Source organism: Lagopus leucura, unplaced genomic scaffold, assembly GCF_019238085.1.
Source record: "Lagopus leucura isolate 7727_CA_CO unplaced genomic scaffold, USGS_WTPT01 Super-Scaffold_100014, whole genome shotgun sequence".
Taxonomy (NCBI): domain Eukaryota; kingdom Metazoa; phylum Chordata; class Aves; order Galliformes; family Phasianidae; genus Lagopus; species Lagopus leucura.
Window position 1 is genome coordinate 1,769,714 of NW_024962268.1, and position 21,764 is coordinate 1,791,477.

The 21,764-nt window shown below is 39.8% G+C and overlaps 2 protein-coding genes across 2 annotated transcripts in view; one reads left to right on the top strand and one right to left on the bottom strand.

Moving 5' to 3' along the window:
- MRPS27 (mitochondrial ribosomal protein S27) overlaps positions 1-1,051 on the bottom strand; it is a 40,023-nt gene extending 38,972 nt beyond the window's left edge. The window contains exon 1 of the mRNA XM_042875235.1: positions 967-1,051. Coding sequence (XP_042731169.1) covers positions 967-1,030 — 64 coding nt within the window. The 5' untranslated portion in view covers positions 1,031-1,051. The remainder of the gene's footprint in view (positions 1-966) is intronic.
- On the top strand, positions 1,029-17,723 carry PTCD2 (pentatricopeptide repeat domain 2). The gene is made up of 10 exons (XM_042875236.1): positions 1,029-1,209; positions 2,733-2,825; positions 4,155-4,284; positions 5,116-5,233; positions 6,631-6,709; positions 8,180-8,271; positions 13,964-14,077; positions 15,640-15,714; positions 16,031-16,144; positions 17,428-17,723. Exons 1-10 carry the CDS (start codon positions 1,029-1,031, stop codon positions 17,650-17,652), a joined length of 1,221 nt encoding a protein of 406 aa, XP_042731170.1. The 3' UTR covers positions 17,653-17,723.
- Positions 17,724-21,764: the final 4,041 nt, after the last annotated feature.

Below are 21,764 nucleotides of genomic sequence, written 5' to 3' on the forward strand. Positions count from 1 at the left end.
AACTGAGGAGTTTCCCCCTAAAAGATTTTTCCAGCATACAACTGTCTTTTTTCCAAAACTGAACAGTGCATTTAAGAAAATGTTTCATAAGGTGGGAAATTATGAACAATAAAGGACAACTTCTTGTGCTCATGGGCCTTTTCATCAGATGTCGGAGCTTAGCTAGATGTAGGCATAAGTGGCAAATATGCACAGAAAGGTTTCTCTGTTCTTGGCTGATGTTCTTCTCCACCCTTAAAGCTTTCTCACTGGAAATGAAAGCTGAACTTTCATCTGTGAAATATTACACATTTGATCAACTCTTTTGCTTGCAGCTCCTGTGATCCACAGGGTTCACAAACTTTTTTCCAGATACTTTTCATATCTAAAAGTTTCTGAAGACTGTCTTCCTTTCTGAAGCAAAATAAATGCTTCCACTGGAGGAACATGGGCCATGTTTGAGCATCACTGACAGATGATAAGGTCCTGAAGATGCACAATGGACAGAACTGGCTAAAGGAAGATAAAGAAATAACTCCAGACTTTTACAGGAAGGACGCCATAGAATTACCCAACGTTGTGATTCCTTCACACAGGTGGCTTTTTTTTTTTTTTTTTTTTTTTTTTAAAGCAAAAACAGCCTTTCAAAACCATCGGCCTGGACTACACTTCTGCCCCCTCACTCGTCAGATTCTGCTCAGGCTCGGTGGACTGCCCTCCGCCCCGCACGGATATCCGCGTCCCATATAGGCAGACAGGTTGGGAGCCGCACATCTGAACAGAGAACTCGTCTCTGTCCCTCACGTTCTGCGAAAGCTGCCCCAGTCCCGGCGTCTTGCGAGTACCTCCGCGCATAGCCCGTCCCTGCACCATATCCCACAGCCCTCTCAGCCATCGGCCCCCACGGAGGCCAGGCCCGGCCCGACAGAGCTCGGCGCCGCGCCGCACCGCACCGCACCGCACCGCGCCGCGCCGCGCACCACCGACCTGCCGCCGCGCCGAGGACCTTCCCGCCCCGCAGCGCGCCTCGCACGAGCACGGCGGCAGCCATGGCACCCAGGAAGGAGGCGGTGGGGAGGGGGCCGGCCCGCCAACGCTCCGCCCCCGCCAGGCCGGAGAACAAGATGGCGGCGGTGCTTTCCGGCGGGTCGTGGCGGGCGATGCGGGCGGTGGTGCGGCGCTCGGTGGTTCGCCTGTCCGCCTCGGGCTGCCGCGGCTGCGTGGCCGCAGGTAATTGTAGGCGGCGCGGGGCGCGCCGGTCACCGGGGAGGGGGGGACGGGGGGACGGGGAGACGGGGAGACGGGGGGGGTTGGAATACTACAATTCCCAGCATGCCTGGCGGGCGCTGCCAGCAGTCTGCACGTCGAGAGTTGTAGTCCCGTTACGCCTGGCGGTGGATTTAGCGGGGGGCTGAGTTGGATAGAGGTAGAGCTCCGCTGCTCAAAGCTCCCCGCACAGCACCTGTCCGCTCCCTGAGATGCACGGGCTGCCTGTGAAGGCCTAACGGGGCTTCCCACGAGGCGGGGCAAATTAGGGTAACTCCTGCCTGTTTTACCCTCTGGTAATCCTCCGGTTAAATTTAAGAGGTAAGTGTGCTGCTTTGTGGATTCTGATCAGCACATTGTTATCATCTCTCATGCAGAAAACAAACGTTGGTTGTATGGCTTGTTGCATCTTGCTGGGCACATGTGAAGTTGATGTGTAACTTCCCTGGGTCAGTACTTCCTCCTACCCTCTTGATTAAGAGTCGTTTTTTTCACAAGCAGAAGACTTGGAGGGGTTAGAAGTTTGGGATAGATATTAGGAGGAAGTTTTTCACAGAGAAGGTGGTGACACACTGGAACAGGTTGCCCAGCAGGCTGTGGATGCCCTATCCCTGTAGGCATTCAAGGCCAGGCTGGATGTGGCTCTGGGCAGCCTGGTCTGGTGGTTGGCGACCCTGCACATGGCAGGTGGTTTGGAACTGGATGATAATCGTGGTCCCTTTCAACCCAGGCCATTCTATGATTCTATTGTGACCATGTGAACTGCTGCAAAGATTCTTTGTTACCAGATTGTTTGCTACAAATAGGAATCTGCTGCTGGAGAACTGGCTTTGTGACAGCAAGATCTTGACAAATGGCATTTGCATGACACCTTTCTTAGGCTTGCAGAACCCTTTGTCTGAGATTGGCACCCAGAATTAGCTTTCTGATTCTGGACCTGTGCTTGTATTCCTCTGGTGTCTGCCTGTACCACAGCTTCACTGGGTCTCTTGAGCATTACTGCTTTGCAAATTATAATCTTTGCATGTTCCTTTTTTGTCTTCTCACAGAAACAGGGGCAGCCAGCATCAGGCATACTGCAGTGATGATGGCAGTTGTGCTGCCAGGGTGTTCTTAGCAGCAGAGAGACAACAAGGCAGATCCTTACAAAAGTAGGCAAGCAGGATTCTTGTGCAGAATCCACTTGTATCTTAGTTAGGCAAGAGGGGAACATCTCTAGCTTTTATTTTGCACATCCAATAAATACGTGCCTTTTTAACCTTGTTGATATTAATACTGGAAAGCTATGATGTAGTGGCTGGTTGGTTTTTTGTTTGTTTTCTCAGCAATGTGAGCAATTGCAATTCTTGCAGTCTTTTAGTGTTGTGCTGCCAATAATTTGGTATCATACAATAGTTAAAAGCTGTAAGTTATAATTGCAAAGTTCTGCATTATCAAAGCAGTTAGTAGAATGTAAAACTTAAACTTCTTTATTTTTCTTATGGCAGGTAAACGGTATCTGCTAACAGAAGATAGTATAAAGTTACAAGAATTTCAGCAGGCAAAAGAGGCAATTAGAAATGAATTCCATGGCAATAAAGGTATTTATATTTCCTTGATAAGAACCTTTGTAATTTTAATGTGAGTACTGGAAAGAAGATGGTGAAAGCCATTATATACAGAAAATTGACTACAATGAAAGGAATAGTTTGCATCTTCCTCTTGCAAGTTGTTTGCAGCTAAAGTTTCAGATCTGAAGCTTTGAAGAATGGTGTGAGTTATGTCATCTTGAAAAATGTAGAGGAACATTAGAAAAGGACCTGAAATGTTTGTGCCCTTGCATTTCCATTTTTATCATGTAGTCTAATGTAAAGTACTGCTTAGTCTACAAATTGTGCTTCAAATACATCTTCAGTAGAGGAGGTTAACACAAAGCCTGATACCTACTTACCAGTCCAGAGCAGGCCTATGCCAGTAATTGATTTAATCTGCTCTGTAAAGTTATTGAGTTCATTCCCTTAGCTTTTTATGTTTGGTTTATATCATATAACCTCTCAGTTTTACGCCTAGATTATGTCTCTAAACTCTGAATATGAAAAACGAGTTCAGGTTCCTTCAACTGATCAGAGAGGAAGGATGGTGGATTTTCCTTGATACAGACTTTGTCATGCTAGTTTAAAGTGTGTGTAAACTCTATACTTTAGAGAGAGGATAAATATAAACATAAATCCATCCTTAAAATCTAATGCACCTTTTTTATCATGTGTAGGTGTTTGGTGATAACAAACTTTTGGCAGTTCTTCCAAATGATATAGTTGGTTTTTTTTTTTCAGTGCCAAGAAAAGGACAGATATCAAATTTAGTTCTACATAAACCAGTCATCTGAAATAGAGTTCAGCAAAATTGAAATAATTGTTTTTCTATACCAAGTAATAGCAGAGTTTGAATCAGGCATTGATAAGTCATAATGCCATTATTTTGCTGTGATAATGACATATTGGACATGTTTCATATTATACCTAAGCAGAAGCCACATATTTGGGTTTACAGGTAACAATTCACCTTTTTGTTGTTGTACAAGCAGTAGCTGAAGATAACTAATGAAAACAGAGTGCTAACAATGTATGTTCACATGGTTTCTATACTTGGTATTTAGGCTAGAAACTGAAATATGAAAAGAAGTAAATAAGGCTTGTAATTGATTTTGGATTAGAAGTGGGGAAAAAAAGCCTTAATAACTAGTCTGTTACAAAAAATATGTGAGATCTATTTATTTATTTTAGTTATAATATTATAGTTATAGCAGTATAATAGTTATACTGGAAAAAACAGGCTTTTTGCTGCATTGAGTCTCTGTTTCAAGTAGGAGATATGCAACATAAATAATGGAATTGTCTGTAGACTGCTTTTATAATGTGCTTCATTTTCAGATCCATATTTCAAAAATATTAAAGAAAAATTAAAGGAAAATAGAATTATTCTCAAAAATGAATTAAAAATTTTACTGCACTTATGTCAGACTTCATCTGATGTGGAGCTAGCCAAAAAAGTTATTTACAGGTACTTGTAACAATCCAGGTAACATTGTTTTCTCTTTTTATTTTACAGTTTTGTTATTAGATCATCTTAAGTTATGTCTGCAAGTGAGGGTTTGCCCTAATTCGGGGACAATTTGTACATTTACTCCATTAGGCTAAGACTGCATTTTCATTTACTTTGGATCTTCCAACCCTTCAGAGATTCTCAATCAAAGAAGAGTCAAGCTATGGGAATGAACTGGTTTCTGCTGTATATAGTAAAAAGTGAGTCACACAGAAACTTCACTTGTAAGCTGGGAGGTACTGGTGTGCTCAGAGGCATCTTCCAGCTAAGATGTTTCTGTTTATAAACTGGTCTGGAAACATCAGTGGCAGGTCAGGAGGATTTGTGAATGAAAGCCTTCCCAGCAATTACATGCAGAAGTTTTGGGAAGAAGAAAAAAAAAAAAAAAAAAAAAATTTTTAATTAGTTTGGCTTAGAAAAGGTTGAAATGTTTTAGCAGGTACCACTGCCAAAATGAACCACTGCAACTTCCTGTGCAATTGCTCTGTGAATAGATAGCAAAGTAGCTGGCAATTCTGGTGAAGAGGATGCATTCTATAACTTAATTGGATATGAATGTCTTCACTATAAATAGAATAATTTTCATGTTGCTACTTCACTTTATTAGTTGAGTCAAAATTACATTTTTTTCCAGAAAATATTTCCTCATTTATCTAAATGCCACTTACTGAAGATAGAAAAGCAATGTGTCTGTCACTGCACATGCAGATTGTGCTGCCTGTTTAAAGCTGTTTTCCCTTGGCAAATTCTATGTGTTGTGTGATTTACTCTTTTGAGTCTTTCTAACAGGTACCATGAGCAGAGTGGAATCACAGACCTGCATGGTTTTAAATTTGGACCCCTCTTTATGAGGTTATGTTTTGAGCTAGACCTTGAAACACCTGCAGTAGAACTTATCAAAGATCAGGTAATTTCCTCTATGTGTTTCACTAATATCACTGTTACCTACTACTTCAGTGTGAGTAATTCGTGTGCTTTGCATGACCTCAGAAACTTGAAGTACACTGTATATCTGTTGCAACAGCAAAGATGTCTATCACATTAACAACACTGTTTATATAGCTTTTGTTTAAAAAAAAAAAAAAAAAAACAGTTTGAAAGTTAAACAGTAATTAAAAGTAAATGTTAATTTGACTAACTTTTGTATTATCGCACTTCTTTGTAATTGCATCATTTCAATAAAGAATATTGATTTGAGCATAATTCCTCAAAAAAGCTCTGATGCATATTTTCCCGCATTCTCTATTTCATATATCCATCCTGTATAAATAATTCTTGGAAGTGATCACTTCTGAATTTTTATTCAGTAGCAGTTTGCTTAAATTCCTTAGATTGTTTACACCAGCAGATTTACCTTGTTAATCTGTACTTCAGACTCCCTCTGAAGTGCTGAAGAAACTTAAGGACTTGGTTTTGAACATCTCTGAAATGCTGTGTGCATTATTATGACAAAATATTGTTTGTACCCTATATCTAATATATGTAGATGATTCTGTGCAAGAATGTTCTATTTTCAAAACTGGGGGCTAGTGGTAAGTCAGCTATATGATAAGGAATCAAGGTAAGGATATATCTACTGAAAATGGGAAAAGTATTGCTTGGCCTACTGTTCCTAGGTTAGGTATGTGTAAGTATATGAAGGTGTTATTTGGCTATAGATGAGATCAGTCACTAAGATGAGTCCTGTAGTACTTACAGGACTTGGTCACTGATGGATGATAATGTACTGTAACACATCTTAAGACCCTGCTTCAGAAAATTATCATAATGTCTTTGACATTTCATCTGGCTATTCATATTGTCATACCATGCAGTGAATGCTGTGGAATGTAAAATATACTTGCTCTTTGTTCTGCTACTATGCTTGTCATGACCTAAGCCCTAGTGTGGATCTATTTACCATTTGATATTGTGATTAGCTGAAATTTATTTAGTATGAGTGGTACTTCACCCCAAAGATACAGTTATTCAGCTGCATATCTGCTAAGCTTTTGGAGTAGCAATTAGTCAGACTTCTGCTTGCATTAACTTAAAGGTCACAGTCTGTCACTGAAAAAAGCATAGAAGTATGAATCTCTTGTAAATATGTTTAATTTCTAAGTGCGCTGTTGAGTATACTGAGATACTGCTAGTTTAGAAGTTACCTGACAGAGGAGTCAGGGAACTGAAATAATTAAATACTCAACTTGTAAAAATGCAGCTCATTTCAATGGGAAGACTTGATAAATGCTGTGCACCATAATAATGCTCATTTACTTTATTCTAACTTTCTTTAAAACTCACTCTTTGTATGTTTTTCTACAGAATTTGCATGGTTTTTTCTCAGAGAGTACATCGTTCCATATTTTGATGACTATGTTGTTTAAAAAGGGTCATTACAAAAGTAAGTACTGAGTTTACTATTGCAAACGCACTTAGAGGAGCATACTTCTCACTATGAGTATGTGTATAAATATTAATTGGCTTTATCAATATGAAGTACTGACAAGATTTTAGAAGACCAAACATCATGTAAATCAGTATAGATGCAAAATAGCTGTACTGTATTGTGTAATAAAGATGGAAGACTTTATCTGTTTCATACTTGGAAGGGCACTCTTACCGTTTTGCAGTCATGTGGAATTATGATTGGAACATTCTTCTTTAAAGCTCTCTAAAAGCTTAACTCCTCTCTGGATTCTAATTTCCTGTAGTTTTGTTTTTGTGTGTGTGTATGCATGTGTGTCTCCCTATTCTATGTTTGTTTTATACAGTTTTCGGAACAGTAAGTTCTCCAACACATTTTTCTAGCAGTTCTGTGCTCATAGAATCACCAAGGTTGGAAGAGACCTCCAAGATCATCCAGTGACCAGTATTTTCCGCTAAACCATGTCCCTCATTGCAACATCTAAGTGTTTCTTGAACACAATCTGGGATGATGATTCCAGCACTTCCCTGGGTAGCCCATCCCAGTGCCTGTGCTGTCCAGTGTTCATGCCTTCAGAGAAGGAGTCTTTCTTAATGTTCAACTTGAATCTCCCCTGGTGCAACTTGATGCTGTTCGCTCTATTCCTATTACTAGTTACACAGGAGAAGAGGCTGACCCTCCACCTTACCTCAATCTCCCTTCAGGTAGTTATAATGAGGTCTCTCCTGAGCCTCTTTTTCTTAGAGGAAATAATCCCAGCTCCTTCAGCCACTTCTCGTAAGGCTTAAGCTCAGGCAAGTGCATAAAATCACAGTTTGGTCTTTTCTGATGATATGACAGGGAATCAACTGATTTGACTGAAAAGAGTATGGAATAAGTTTTCCAACCAAATCACTCTCTTTGGAATTTGTTGGATGTGCAGCACTTAGTCTTTCACTGCTTGGCAAATCAGCTCAATAGTTGTCCTGAAGGCTTAGACTGGATCATCCTTAAAGAAACTAGATCTGAACCAGAATGCAGTGTTGCAGTGTAACGAAGGTTACGTTTTTAGTAGGAGCATTAGGTTGAAAGTAGTTGAAGCTTTTGTTGTGTGATTTGTCTTTGTTCTGGACTGCTAGGAGGAAAAAAAGAGTGGCTTTGTAAATTATCCTGACGTTTGCTTTAGGATTGTGTGAAGATAATAGAACAGTAAAGTCAGGTGCTGTATAGACTGTACTGTGCTAGTGTAGACTGAAAGCTTCCTTTCTCTGAAGCAGTGTCTCATCCAATTGATCCTCTGTTAAGGTTCTTAAAATGTATTAATTTGTAAAAAGTTAACAGATGTCAGATTGCACTCTGATTTTGAAGTAAAGTTCCTGAGCGCACACAGTGCTGAGATTATTTCAAGTCATTAAACATATAGCATTAAATTTCTGAATTGAGTAACACGACTGTGTTTTTTGGCAGGTGCCTTGGAAGTCCTAGCAGAAATGAAAACACGAGGAATACCTTTCAACAAAGAAACCTATTTACTGGCATTTGCAGTATGCTACAAATTGGTAAATATTTTCAATTAACATGATGAAGTACTTGAAATGCCTTTTCTGTGTCTTCCTTTTTGGAATTTTGACATTTTCATATGTTCCCAGTCATGATTTCATATCTAATGCAAGTATTTTAGACACAATTAAGTCATAAATCGCTTCATTGTTCATGATCTTTTGTACATATATGTCTTCCGATACCAGCTAATATCACAAAGCATATCTCTAAAAGAATTAAAAGGATGTTAACATTAAGAAATAAATCTGATACAGCCTTTGATTAACTGTTAGCATTCTTTCTCTGAGGACTGTGCCAAGGTGTACAGCCACAATATTAGATTTATAGTCTGGTTTCTTTGGGAGATAGGATATATATGATATATACTGTTTGACAGATAACTCTCTCCCATTTCTCTTCCAAGTAAATCTTGGACCATTTTTACAATTGCACCCAAATTTGACAGGGATTAAAGTTCTCAAAGGTAATCTGTTCTAACATGCTAGCTGAGTCAAGAAAAGAAAGATAAATGAATGCTTCAGCAAGAGATAGGCTTCCCCTAAACCTTAAATGTACATTTAGAAAAACTGTGAGCACAATAAGGAATTAGGCTACATAGGTTCTATAACAGTTCTTAGAGTAGCTTCCCATCTGTAGTGAAGAGAGTCCGCCAAACATTTTTCTTTATATATCTCTCCAGATTTGAATCAATTCTGCAATTTGAAGTATTTACAGGCCCTTTCCAAACATAGTAGAAAACTCTTTTTCAATTTAACCATGCTTTTTGAAAGAGACACTGGCTGAAGCAAAATGATTCCACAAGGCTAAATTTCCCATATTTCTCAGTTAACCTACAGTGAATCTGAGCACATGTGATAAAAAGCAGTCAGCCAAAAATGGTGATTCTCAAGTACTTTCTGAGGTGTTTCTGCAAGTCTTAGTCCTGATGAATTGCAGCTGCTTTTAGGTCAGGTAAACAGAGATAACTATATGGCTTTTATGTTTGTAGACTAAGGCAGTAGGTAGATCTCAAGAAGAATTGTGGAAGCAGTTTGCACTTAAAACCAGCTAGCGATTCGTGGCAGCAGTTCATTTAGGAGTGCTACCAGTTCTATCCAGAGTGTGCTGTTTTTAGGAAATACTGAATGTAGAAATGCGATGACACTGTGCTGCAACACTAGTTTATAAGCTTGTGTTTGCTCCTAGCATCTACCTAGTCAATATCTGTGACTGTAACTTACTTTGTGGTCTGCACTCTGTCCCTTCCACTCTATGAAAAGTAATGACTTTCACTGAATCCCATTGTGTTTCTCTGAGGTCTACTCAATCTATGGTAGCTTTACATAATCTCCAAAATTTTAACATGTTACTTTCCATGGCCTGTTGCATGAGGGCTCGGATCCCTAGCATATAGAAGAGGAAGAGGTTCCTGAGACTTTTGCTTTCTACTACTGTCTCTGCGTCTGTTTTCAGCAATGAATCAGGCACATTGTTATTTAGAATCATAGAATCGTTTAGGCTGAAAAAGACCTCTAAGATCATGTAGTCCAACCATCAGCACATTAAACCATTTCCCTCAGTGCCACATCTACACATTTCTTGAGCACCTCAAAGAACACTGCCCTCATCAATCCTCTGGGGAGCCTGTTCCAATTGTTGACTGCTCTTTCATAGGAGAAATTTTTCTTCATATCCAACCTGATCCTCCCCTGATGTGTAGGTTGGAACCATTAGTTCCTGTCCTATTCACTAGATGGATGGGAGAAGAGACCAACCCTCACCTCGCTGTCAAGTTGCAGAGAGTGATAAGGGCTCCCTTGAGCCTTCTTTTCCCTGGACTGAACAGTCCCAGTCCTTGTTACAGGACCTGTGCTCCAGACCCTTCACTAACTTTGTTGCTCTGCTTTGGACATGCTTTAATGTCTTCCTTTTAATGAGGAACCCAAAATCAGACACAGCACTCAAGATGGGCCCTTACTAGTGCCATGGGGCAATCATTTCCCTAGTCCTGTTGGCTTTGCCATTTCTGATACAAGCTAGGATGCCACTGACCTTCTTGGCCACCTGAGCACACTACTGAATCATGTTCAGCTGGCTATCAACTAGCACCCTCAGATCTTTTTCTGCCATGCAGTTTTCCAGCTGTTCTGCCCCAGATCTGTAGCGCTGCCTGGGGTTATGGTGACTTAAGTGCAGGACCTAGCACTTGTTTTTTTTAAACGTCACGCAGTTAGCTTCAGCTCACTGATCCAGCCTGTCAGCCCATCAATACAACCTAAATTTCTTTAACAAATTCATAAAATAGAGGGGAAATGATCATAAACTGACATTCAATTGTTTTAACAGACAAACAAACAGTGGTGGTCAATGGCTCTATGTCCAGGTGGAGACCGGTAACAAGTGGTGTCCCCCAAGGGTCTGTCTTGGGACCGGTGCTCTTTAACATCTTTATTAATGACATCGATGAGGGAATTGAGTGCACCCTCAGCAAGTTTGCTGACGACAGCAAGCTGAGTGGTGCGGTTGATACGGTGGAAGGAAGGGATGCCATTCAGAGGGACCTCAACAGGCTGGAGGGCTGGGCTCGGGTGAACCTGATGAGGTTCAACACGGCAAAGTGCAAGGTTTTGCATTTGGGCCGGAAGAACCCCAGGCACCTGTACAGGCTGGGAGGAGTGGTCCTTGAGAGCAGCTCGGCAGAGAAGGACCTGGGGGTCCTGATGGACGAGAGACTGAATATGAGCCAGCAGTGCGCTCTGGCAGCTCGAAAGGCAAATGGGATCCTGGGCTCCATCAGGAGAGGGGTGGCCAGCAGGGACAGGGAGGTGATTGTCCCTCTCTACTCGGCTCTTGTGAGGCCCCATCTGGAGTACTGTGTCCAGGTGTGGAGCCCTCAGTACAAGAAAGACATTGAGATTTTGGAAAGGGTCCAGAGGAGGGCAACTAAGATGATCAGGGGGCTGGAGCACCTCCCCTATGAGGACAGGCTGAGGGAGTTGGGCTTGTTCAGCCTGGAGAAGAGAAGGCTGCGGGGTGACCTCATTGCAGCCTATCAATACCTGAAGGGAACCTACACCCAGGAGGGGAGTAAACTGTTCAGAAGGGCTGATAACAGCAGGACTAGGGGAAATGGTTTTAAGTTGAAGGAGGGAAGATTTAGGTTGGATGTTAGGGGGAAGTTCTTTACTAGGAGAGTGGTTAGGCCCTGGAACGGGCTGCCCAGGGAGGTTGTGGATGCCCCGTCCTTGGACGTGTTTAAGGCCAGGTTGGACGGGGTCCTGGGCAACCTGATCTGAATGTGTATGTTTGGTGGCCCTGCTAGGCAGGGGGGTTGGAACTACATGATCCTTGAGGTCCCTTCCAACCCGGGTGATTCTGTGAAGGAAAAAAAAAAAAAAAAAAAAAAAAAAACAACTCCTTATGTGCTGAAGGTGATTAGGCAGAGCTCCTTCAACAGCTTGATCTTGTTTCAACTGTTAGTGCTGAATGCTAAGACTCCAAGTAAGGAGGAGACACCATGAAGCTCCAAAGTGCTTTTGCTTTGCCAACATGAGAAAATTGAGGAAAAATCTTGAAGGGAAATGTCTTTGAGATATATAATTTGAATACTGGAAACAATGGCAGTAGTACTGTTAACAACAGTGCTGGATATTTACCTGGTTAATTCTTGATTTCTTTTAAGGAACTGTGCCAGAGACCACTACTGGAGAATGTACAAGGCTTAAAGCTCTGTTTACTGCTAGTGGATTAACTACGAAGTTAGTGTACAGAAGTATTTCTGAGGACAGCCATTGGGAAGTTTTAAATATTTGTAGGGTCTGCTATTACCCAAACTAAAAAAGAGGTTCTTCTTTTAGTGCAGGAAAGTGCTATAAGCCTTTTGATAATAATGAAATGTGTATGTGCAATAGTTATCTTTTTTTGTGGTCAGAATGTTTCAAAATTTTTAAAGAACATGACATTTATTATGTCATTCAAAAGGTGTTTTCACAAGCTGTGCAAACCATTGAGCAGTGAAATGGAGAAGTATCCCATAAAACCCAAAAGATGACCCAGTCTTATATCACAGCTGCTGTTTTACATGAATGGCACTTTGAACAGTAGGAATAGAGATAAGGTTTTTAATAGTTCAGGGTCCAATTGGCTCCCTTTACCATTTCCATTGTGAAGAACATTATTTTTGGTAGCTGGTGGTTTTTGAAATGATGCACAGATGAACACATTACCTTTTACTCTAGACTTCATTTGAAAATAGTGACATTAATGTTATTACCATATATCATTCACTACAAATAAGATGCAAGTTATGTATGCCCGTAAAGTAAACTGTGCTGGTAATTCTTGACCTTTGGAGTACTTAATTGCTAACTGAATGTGGAGATGAAGCACTGATGCAATTTATTGTTTCTCATGAATAATGCAAGCTTTCCACCTTGGAAAAGGCAAATATGTAAACTATTATCACAGAATGGCTCAGGTTGGAAGGGACATCAAGGATCATGAGGCTCCAACCCCCTGCCACACGCAGGGCCACCAACCTCCCCATTTAATGCTAGACCAGGCTGCCCAGGGCCCCATCCAATCTGGCCTTGAACACCTCCAGGGACAGGGCATCCACAACCTCTCTGGGCAGCCTGTTCCAGCACCTCACCACCCTCATAATAAAGAACTTCCCCCCCCAACCTAAATCTTCCCTCCCTCAACTTAAAACCATTTCCCCTTGTCCTGCAGTTCAAAGAGTTGATTACCCTGCTGTTTATAGGCTCCCTTTAGGTACTGAAATGCTGCAATGAGGTCACCCCGCAGCCTTCTCTTCTCCAGGCTGAACAAGCCCAGCTCCCTCAGCCTGTCTTCATAAGATAACCTGCTGTTATCCCCTTTCAAAGAGTTGATTCCTCTCCTGTTCGTAGGCTCCCTTTAGGTACTTAAATGCTGCAATGAGGTCTTCTTTTCTCCAGGCTGAACAAGCCCAGCTCCCTCAGCCTTCATTGGGCAGCTGCTCCAGCCCTCTGATCATCTTTGTGGCTCTCCTCTGGACCCTCTTCAACAGCCCTCTGTCTTTCTTGTACTGGGGGCTCCAGATGTGGACACAGTACTCTAGATGAGGCATCATGAGGGCAAAGTAGAGAGGGACAGTCACCTCCATGTCCCTGCTGGCCACCGCTCTTCTGAGATTACATTACATTAGAGTGTTTACTTTGGAAGCATCTTGCCAAATGTAATCTTGAAAAGAGAGGCTCAAGACTGCTGAATATTCAAATTTATTTGTGTGCAGATTTCTGTAATACAATGGTGCTGATTAATTTAATGTTTGGGAAAACTGATCTTCATTAACTACCCTTTTAGAATGGCTTAGAATTAGAATTAGAAAAAGTCAGCCTTTTTCCTGATTTGGGAATGGTAGGAAAATTGAAATTGCTTTTAGCTGAGTGCCAGGGGTTGTTGTCTCTTTTGTAGAACACAAAACAATCAAAGGAATGAAATGGTGGTTATTTTTACCCTCTTCTGAGCACTGTATCACTAAGTATCATCTTTTGGTGTTGTGTATCTTAGGAAATACAGAATCTCCTTGGTTCAGACATAGATTGCCTTGCTGGCCTTACAATGCATTTACTTCTGAATGCCTTCTGAATGTCACTGCAGTTGCAGTACAATAATTTCAGATCACATGATTGACAAAGGCAACTTATGTATGAAATTTCTACATAGGGCAGCCTGGAGTCTTGCAAAATCTCTGCAAAACTGCTTGAAGAAGCACAGCTAAAAGGTGACACATTACCACTGCGAGCATTCTACTTTGCTGCGGCATCTGCTTTGAAGCAGGTATAGTGCCTTCTTCTTTTGATTTATACCTCAAAAGGTTATTTTGTTTTATGACAGTCAGCTGAAGAAAGCTAAAAAAGAGGAAGCATAACTGATCTAGGCAATTATTTTAAGTACTATAACTTTTATGGCCCTGAAGAAAGGGTTATAGGTAACTCCCGCATAAACTGAATGTCAAAATTCTGAAGCCTTTGTCTTGAGTCTAATACACAGATGCATTTTTCCACTGACAATTAGACGCAGAATTTTCTTACAAAGTAGAAGAAAGTTGGGCTAGTGGTTTTTGATATTCCCATGGCCCAGTCCTTCAGATGTTGATGCTTAGTAATGATTTCCTTCAAGTAGGATAAAAATAATTTTAAACACTTGTGCAGTAAGCTCTTCAGAATGTTTATCTGTAGAGGCAAATTCAAGGACTGTGATATCTATTGCCCTTTTGTTTTGGAGATGGCCTGTCCTTAGTAGCAAGTGACTTCAAGGTGACATTTTCCATATATCTCAAGTGCCTGAGCATTGATTTGAAGCAGATCAGAGTGAAAGACGGGAGAATAAGAACAGGAAAGACAGGAAAAACAGGAGAATAAGAGTTAGGAAATCCTTAAGTATACATTTTCTTCTGAAATTATGAGGAAATGTTTTGAGGAAACATTCTCTCTTGCATATCTAAAGAGATATCAGACTGTGAGTGTCTAAAAGAACTAGAGATTTGATACTGGTAGATATTTTGGATGAATGAAATAAGAGGTTAAAGCTTTGTTATGCATTCATTCTTTGATCTTTTTGCATAATCTCTGTATGAACACCACAGCTGAACAGTAATGTCACTGAAATTTAACTGTTCATTTGCATGGTGGTATGATTTGGTCTTCTCATTAACATTGGGGTAAAAACCAAAATCTCTGTCTCTGAAACAACATGAAATATTCTTGGTACTTTGTTTTATATAAAACTTAGCTAAAATTACTGTTTTGTAAACAGATTAATGATCCAGATTACACTTAACTATTCCTAAAACTGCATGCTCATTGGCATCTTTAATCTTGCTTTGAATAAGATGTCTCTTGATCCCTTGTAAATGTCAGTGTAATGTTTAAATGTCCACATAATTCAGTTGGTGTTACAGATGTGCTACTTTAAGTGTGCATATCCTAAAAGTTAAAAATGCTGGGCAGAATAAGATATCCACTAATCACATCCTGCACTTCATTTAAGTACTCTGACATGTGCCGAAGTCCAAGCTTGGATGTAATTCTTCTATTTTTAAAGTGCACTTGTGCTTGGTGTTGGTTACATGAATTCATTTGTCTGCTGATCTAAGAACTAAAATTTGAAAATACTGTTTGCTATGCTGGAGAGCTAGCTAACATGCAAATTCCAGTGTGGAGTATTTCTTTCACAGGCTGGATGCTACATGGGGCTGTGGGACCTGGTGAAAGTGTTGTAGATGCTTTTGTGTTTCAGTGAGAAGTTGTAAGAGCTTCTTGTTCTACTTAGGCTTTTACTGTGGGAATGTGTCACATATTTAACTGTATTTTTTTTAATTATTTTTAATTCTTTTTCAGGATGATATAGCACAAGCCCAATTTTATTGTTCTCAGATAAGGAAAACAGAGAATAAACTATACAGTAATCTTAAAGTAAGTATGCTTGCTTTGTATTAGAGTTTTACAGTATAAATATGCTCTAATAGGCAAACAACTCTTATGTGCAAAGCAGCTGAAGGCTCCAGGTTCTCTATTCCTTTCCAAGTTTCAGCTGCAAAACAAAACAAAACAAAGAATTATGTGGAAATTGACCATTCTGTCTGCCTTCACAATTAACGGATTTTATCAGCCCAGCATCTAGAAAAGTATTTTGGTCATTCTTTCATTCATTATGTTTTCCTTAAATATTTTCTTTTAAGGCTTTCTTTCTAATGATTACTTTGTGGATATATTTAATTTTATTTTTAAGGTTCTTGTCCAGCTCAGATCTGGTTTGCTAGAAGAAGTAATAAAGACTTTAGAGGCAGCAATGGACGTAGATACTCCTCCTTTTGTGAAAAAAATCGAATTTTCTGAGCAAGTGGTAAGTATACAGTAATGAACTGAATCAGGCAAGTATGTCATCACAGGTGTGTGTTGGGGATGCAGGCCTGGGGGTGGTAAGGCAAGTCTGAGAGGAAGTCTTGGGTGCTTAGCTAAGCTACGAAGTTGAGTTACAGAGCTTCAGGTTTCTGAGTACATCTTACTAAAACTGTTTTGTTTCTGATACATTCAGATGCCAAACCAGCTGACTGGTTTATTGTGCTGTTGGGCAAAGTGCTTAGCTGTCTACTTCCCTTTTTATTGAGAATCTAGCTCGAATTTCAACTGAGAAGATGAAGAGTTCCCTAGTGGCCTTAAATAATTTATTCCCTTGCTTTATATGCTGGCATCGTTTGATGTAAAAATGAGACTAAAGTCCTGATCACACTCGTATTATTTAGTAGCATTTGCAAACATCTGTGATGCTATACAGAGAAGTGTGATTTAGGAAATGATAGATTCCGTTACAGTACTGGTCACTGAGAAGGAAATGTGTGTATGAGTGAAACCCTTTCAGCTTGAAAGCACTGCTTCTTCTTTTCCTGAAATTTATTAGTGTGCTCATTTTGAACATGTATGGAACAATGTATTTTAAGGTTGTGCTAGTAATTAAATAATTACCTTTTTAGTGCTGCTTCATAGCAGAATAATTGATACATAAGCAGTAGGTAAAGAGGAGGTATGGCTTTCAAAGCGTAGTTAATGGATATTTGTGGCAAACAAACTACATGTCTCAGTGTTTTATTTCTGTAAACTTGTAACAGTACCTAGGAAGACCAAGCATTTGTCCTAGCCCATTCATTTTACAGTAGTTCACTAAATTTTTTTAACAGATCCATTCATTCTTTAGCTTATACTCCATGTATAGCATAGTTTACTGAAATTTCCATTGTTCTTTTGTATGACTTACTGGTTTGAACTCTACTTTTAGCTTCATGTGGAATAATAATAATTGTGCTTATTTGGAAAATAGATTTCGGGAAGCACTTGTGTTGCCTGGGTTTAAATAGAAAACAATTGTGTTAGTCCACTCTAGGTCTGCAAATAAGACTATACTACTTTGTGAAAGTTTTTAATGTAATAAACTTTCCCTCATAGGTATCTAGTGCATTTCCAATATTGCCTGCTCATGTATGTGTACTGCTTAAATTCCTTTTCTTAGAAGCCACTCCACTAGCTATGTATGTTAAGCTGGGTATGGGTTTTTTCCTTTGTCTTCAGTACGGTTTTTGATTGAGATCTTTGCTGGCTGAATTGTGACAGTGTATTGTTTTCCCTCCCCAGCTGGCCACAGCCAGGGAAAAGATGGAAAAAAACCCTGACTTTTCTGCCAAATTAAGAGATATTTATACCAAACTACAAGCTTCAGGACGGATAACCACATGCACGCTGGAAGACATGCTTTTCCAGATTCCTAGTTCAAAGAAGATTCCAACAAAACTTTTAAATAAAAAACAATTGAGTTATCAGGCTGCTAAACTGCTTCGATCAAATCTACTGTTGGAATAGCTCAATATTTATTGCTAAACTGAACTAATGTCACCTAGAAGCATGTTTGAATAAAATGTCTTCTTCCCTTCTGCACTGTGGAAAATTGTTTAAGCTTCTTGTCTGAAACTAAATTACAAATTTAGATCATATAGATTTTTTTATTTGAATTTTGATCTTAAAATATACCCTTTTGCTGGGTTTTATTCAGAAAATGAGTGATCAGTAATTTGAAGTTTTTCCTCAAAAACCTAAATCAGGGTCACAGAGCACAGAGGGTTGTGCTCAACAGCTCTGTGTCCAGATAGAGGCCAGTGAAGAGTGCTGTGTATCTTGGAACTAGTGCTCTTCTCAACATCTTTATTGATGATCTGGGTAGTGGGACTGAGTGCACCCTTAGCAAGTTTGCTGATGATATGAAGTACTGAGTCCATGTCTGGAAAGAAGGATGTGGAGCTTTTGGAATGGGTCCACATGAGGGCTGCAGACATGCTTTCAGGGCTGAAGCCTAGAAAGAGATGCTGAGGGAGATGGGTTTGTTCAGCCTTGGGAAGAAAAGGCTTAGGAGAGTCCTGATAGCAGTCTTCTGATACTTAAATAGAACTTACAGGCAGGAGGGAAACTTCATATAGATAGTAATACAAGGGGGAATGATTTTAAACCAGAAGTTGAGAGATTTAAATTAGATGTCAGGGGAAAGTTTTTTTTACTCGGAGGATGGTGAGGCACTGGCACAAGCTGACCAAAGAAGCTGTGGATGTTTTGCAACTTTCCCTACAGCCAAAGCCTAGATGAGGGAATATCAAAGTACATTAAGTGGTTTTTTTTCAAATTCTGTCAAAAATCATAGAAGAAAGCAAGCATCTTTGGTGTACCTTAATATTTTTTTTTTTTTTTTTTTCTCCCCAGAAGCAATATGTCAGAATATTTGATTTTGTTTCTTAGTTTGCTTATTAAATGGTTTCCTGAGAGGTAGCATGGTAACTATATGCAGTTTTGTCACTTGAAGGAGATTCCTCAACAGAAGTTTTCAGAGCAAGTGGCCACACGTACCATTTCCTTTAATTTATCAAGATATTAGGTTTATCAAGATAATTGTATCTTGATACACATTTGCAATTAAGTCCTTACAAGTTGTTTAGAGCAAGTATAATCACTTTTTAGATTAGAATTATTTCTTCTCTGCACAAGTCACTCAGAGCAAGTGATTAAAAAAGCAGTACAATGAAGATTCATGTTCACCCAGCATTAACAACTAAGTCATATGTACCTAGGTCTAGATACCTGTAAAAAGCTGTACCCAAAAATCTCATCCACCTTCCAGAACAGAAGAAATTGAAAACAGCAGTAGCCAATCTGGTGCCTGGGTGCATTTAGAATATCTGTATACAGGGCAATTGATCTGTTGATACAGAACATGGCAGATATGTGAACCTAAGGAGGAGTGGAACCCTGCTTGGTACTCTCCAGGTAGGGGCATCCCATCTGTGCTGTAGCATAGCAACTGGCTTTGCTGAAGCCAATGAATTGCTATGAAAAAGGAAGAACACATCCATGATGAACAGAAGAACAAGGGGGACCAACACAAGTTTCTTTCTGAGGTGCTGAGAGGAACTTCTTTTCATTATTGATGTGTCTTGTTTATATTAAAATGCATTAGGTAGTGCTATATGGTGGTTAGAATTGCATGTGGAAGTGAAGAATAATTTGAAGTTTTTGTCAGAATTTTGTTGTAAGTGTGCATGCTTTTATCAGTGATTGTGCAGGTAAAAATACTACTTACATTAGTATAAGAATACAGCTGATTTTTGGAATTACTAAATTTTGGAATATTCATTATAATGTTATATGACCTGTAGTTTCACTCATAATCTAGGATTTTACAGATTTTTTACAGTTCTAATTGGCTTCAGCTGGAATTTCTTTCAAGACTTCCAATACAATAAAATGAAGAAGTAGCTCCCAATCTTTTCTTCGTAAATAAGTTTGATACAGGACTTGTAAAGGCTAATTGCAGTGTGGCAGAGATTAATTTCAGATAAATGAAACGAGAGCACTGCTTTTGAATTTATTCAGGTTGTGGCTGCCATTAGATAAAACTATTTTACATGAAACATTCTTCTTTACGGTGAGGGTGACGGAGCACTGGAACAGGCTGCCCAGGGTGGTGGTGGAGTCTCCTTCTCTGGAGATGTTCAAGACCTGCCTGGATGCCGACCTGTGCGACCTGGTGTAGGGAACCTGCTTTGGCAGGGGGGTTGGACTCGATGATCTCTGGAGGTCCCTTCCAACCCCTACTATTCTGTGATTCTGTGTGAAACTACATTTTCATATACAACAGAAGATAGTTTTAACTATTTAACTTGTTACATTTCAAATGCATAAGGTCAATACCATTTAATTTCCTTAATTGGCACTTTAAAGCATGTTTTAATTGCAGGATTAATTGCAGGAGGCTGGTTTGTCCTAGGACTGAGAAGTGCGTATTTGTGTTTATCTTTTTCTGAATGGTTACGATCCTGTCTGAGGCTGTATCCCACCTGCAATTGAAATAATGACAGTTTCTGTTAGAATTCACTGTCATTACAGCTGACATTTTCTATTCAGTGTTCTCTTGACTGCTTGCTTTCTCAGACTGATTTATTTAAGCAGGCTATAAAGATGATGATTTATTTTAAAGGAACTCCATCCTCCAAAGAGGAAGCTAGATCCATCACAGGCCTGTGTCAGACAGTACCACTCGAGCAATGTGCATATAAGGAACATTGGTAGCAAAACATACCATTGAAAAAGCCCTACATTGGGTTCCTGCACTATGCCCCTTCCACAGCTGAAGAGGACCAGCAGAGAGTGCAGATGTCTGAAGTGAGGCAGTGAGGCTGGTGTTCCTCGCTGTCAGTCAGGTTACAGGCCTATGCAGTGAGCAGCATGGAAAACCTTGATACTTAGATAACCAGCAATACTTCAGAGGAAAAAGAAGGTGGGCAGCCACACAGGACTAAAGGGTAAGTTCAAAGGAACACAAACAAAATTAAGACAGAGGTAAGCATTAGAATATTGAAGGTTGATCCAGAAGCACTTTGATAATAAGTACATTGATAATATCCTCCCTTAGGTAAAAAGGTAGAGAAGACAACAACATCCAGTACTTATGCAGCTGATTTAAACAAAATCTTGTTCCATGCAAACTGCCCAGTGTCTTGTTGAACCAGAATGCCTGGATTTGTATCTATCTGTGTCATAAATTTAGCTTTTGTGTGTCAGGGTGTTGAGCACTCTGGCTTTTGTGCAGGAGTCTTCAACTGTGTGCTTAATTTGGTGTGTTAAGGTGTAGTAGGCTTCTTTTTCCAGTTTCTAGTGCTAAAGCTCAGGAAACCAAACTTGTCTAATGATAGGCAAACACTTCAAAGATTGTGGAGATCAGGGGTTTTGGAATGTCAAGGACTCAATTACCACTGAACACTTCTTGGAGTAAGCCTCAGAGAATAGGCTAATAGTAATAATAGGTTAACAATAGTATAATATTGTAACCAGCAGAATAATTATACTTTGCATATACGGAGTATTCATCAAGTTGAACCTTGGAATTAAAGAAAAGCCCATGCTGGAATTTAATTAATATAAGTTTTTGGTTAGCAATCTGGAACATAATAAGACATACTTTTCAACCATTCTGTATCTCTGTTTTTTCTAACTTTCAGTGCAAGAGACTTCTTTATGAAATATTGCTTAAAACTTTATATGGTACGTAGCTGCAATGAGGATCTGAGGGTTCTTTTGGTTACCGTTATGTAAAGAAGGACTTATATTTCTTTATTGTGTTCAAATGTTCTTCCTCATTGAAAACAAGAGTTTTGTGCCATGTCCTTATACTCCAGCAGCTTTTTGGAATAGTAGTCCAGGAGACAGCAGGTGGCGTTTCTTGATCATGCATTCTTACCAACCTGGTTTCCAGGGTTAGTTTTTACCTGTGGTTCCAGTTACGTAAAGGCAGGAAAGAATGAAGTTTGCCCATATTTAATGCATGCCGTCTTTAAATTCAGGCATTGGTCAACAGTCTGAAGTGGTTGAAAGTCAACATAGACTACAAACTAGGTTAAACATTACATTTGTTGAAAAAAAACTCTGTCAAT

What these genes read in the sequence shown, in the direction of transcription:
- PTCD2 (XM_042875236.1), top strand. Translation starts at nt 1,029, where the DNA reads ATGGCACCCAGGAAGGAGGCGGTGGGGAGGGGGCCGGCCCGCCAACGC. An exon ending in CGGCATCTGCTTTGAAGCAG is followed by an intron (nt 14,078 to 15,639) that starts GTATAGTGCCTT and finishes ATTCTTTTTCAG; the next exon opens with GATGATATAGCACAAGCCCA. An exon ending in TCGAATTTTCTGAGCAAGTG is followed by an intron (nt 16,145 to 17,427) that starts GTAAGTATACAG and finishes TTCCCTCCCCAG; the next exon opens with CTGGCCACAGCCAGGGAAAA.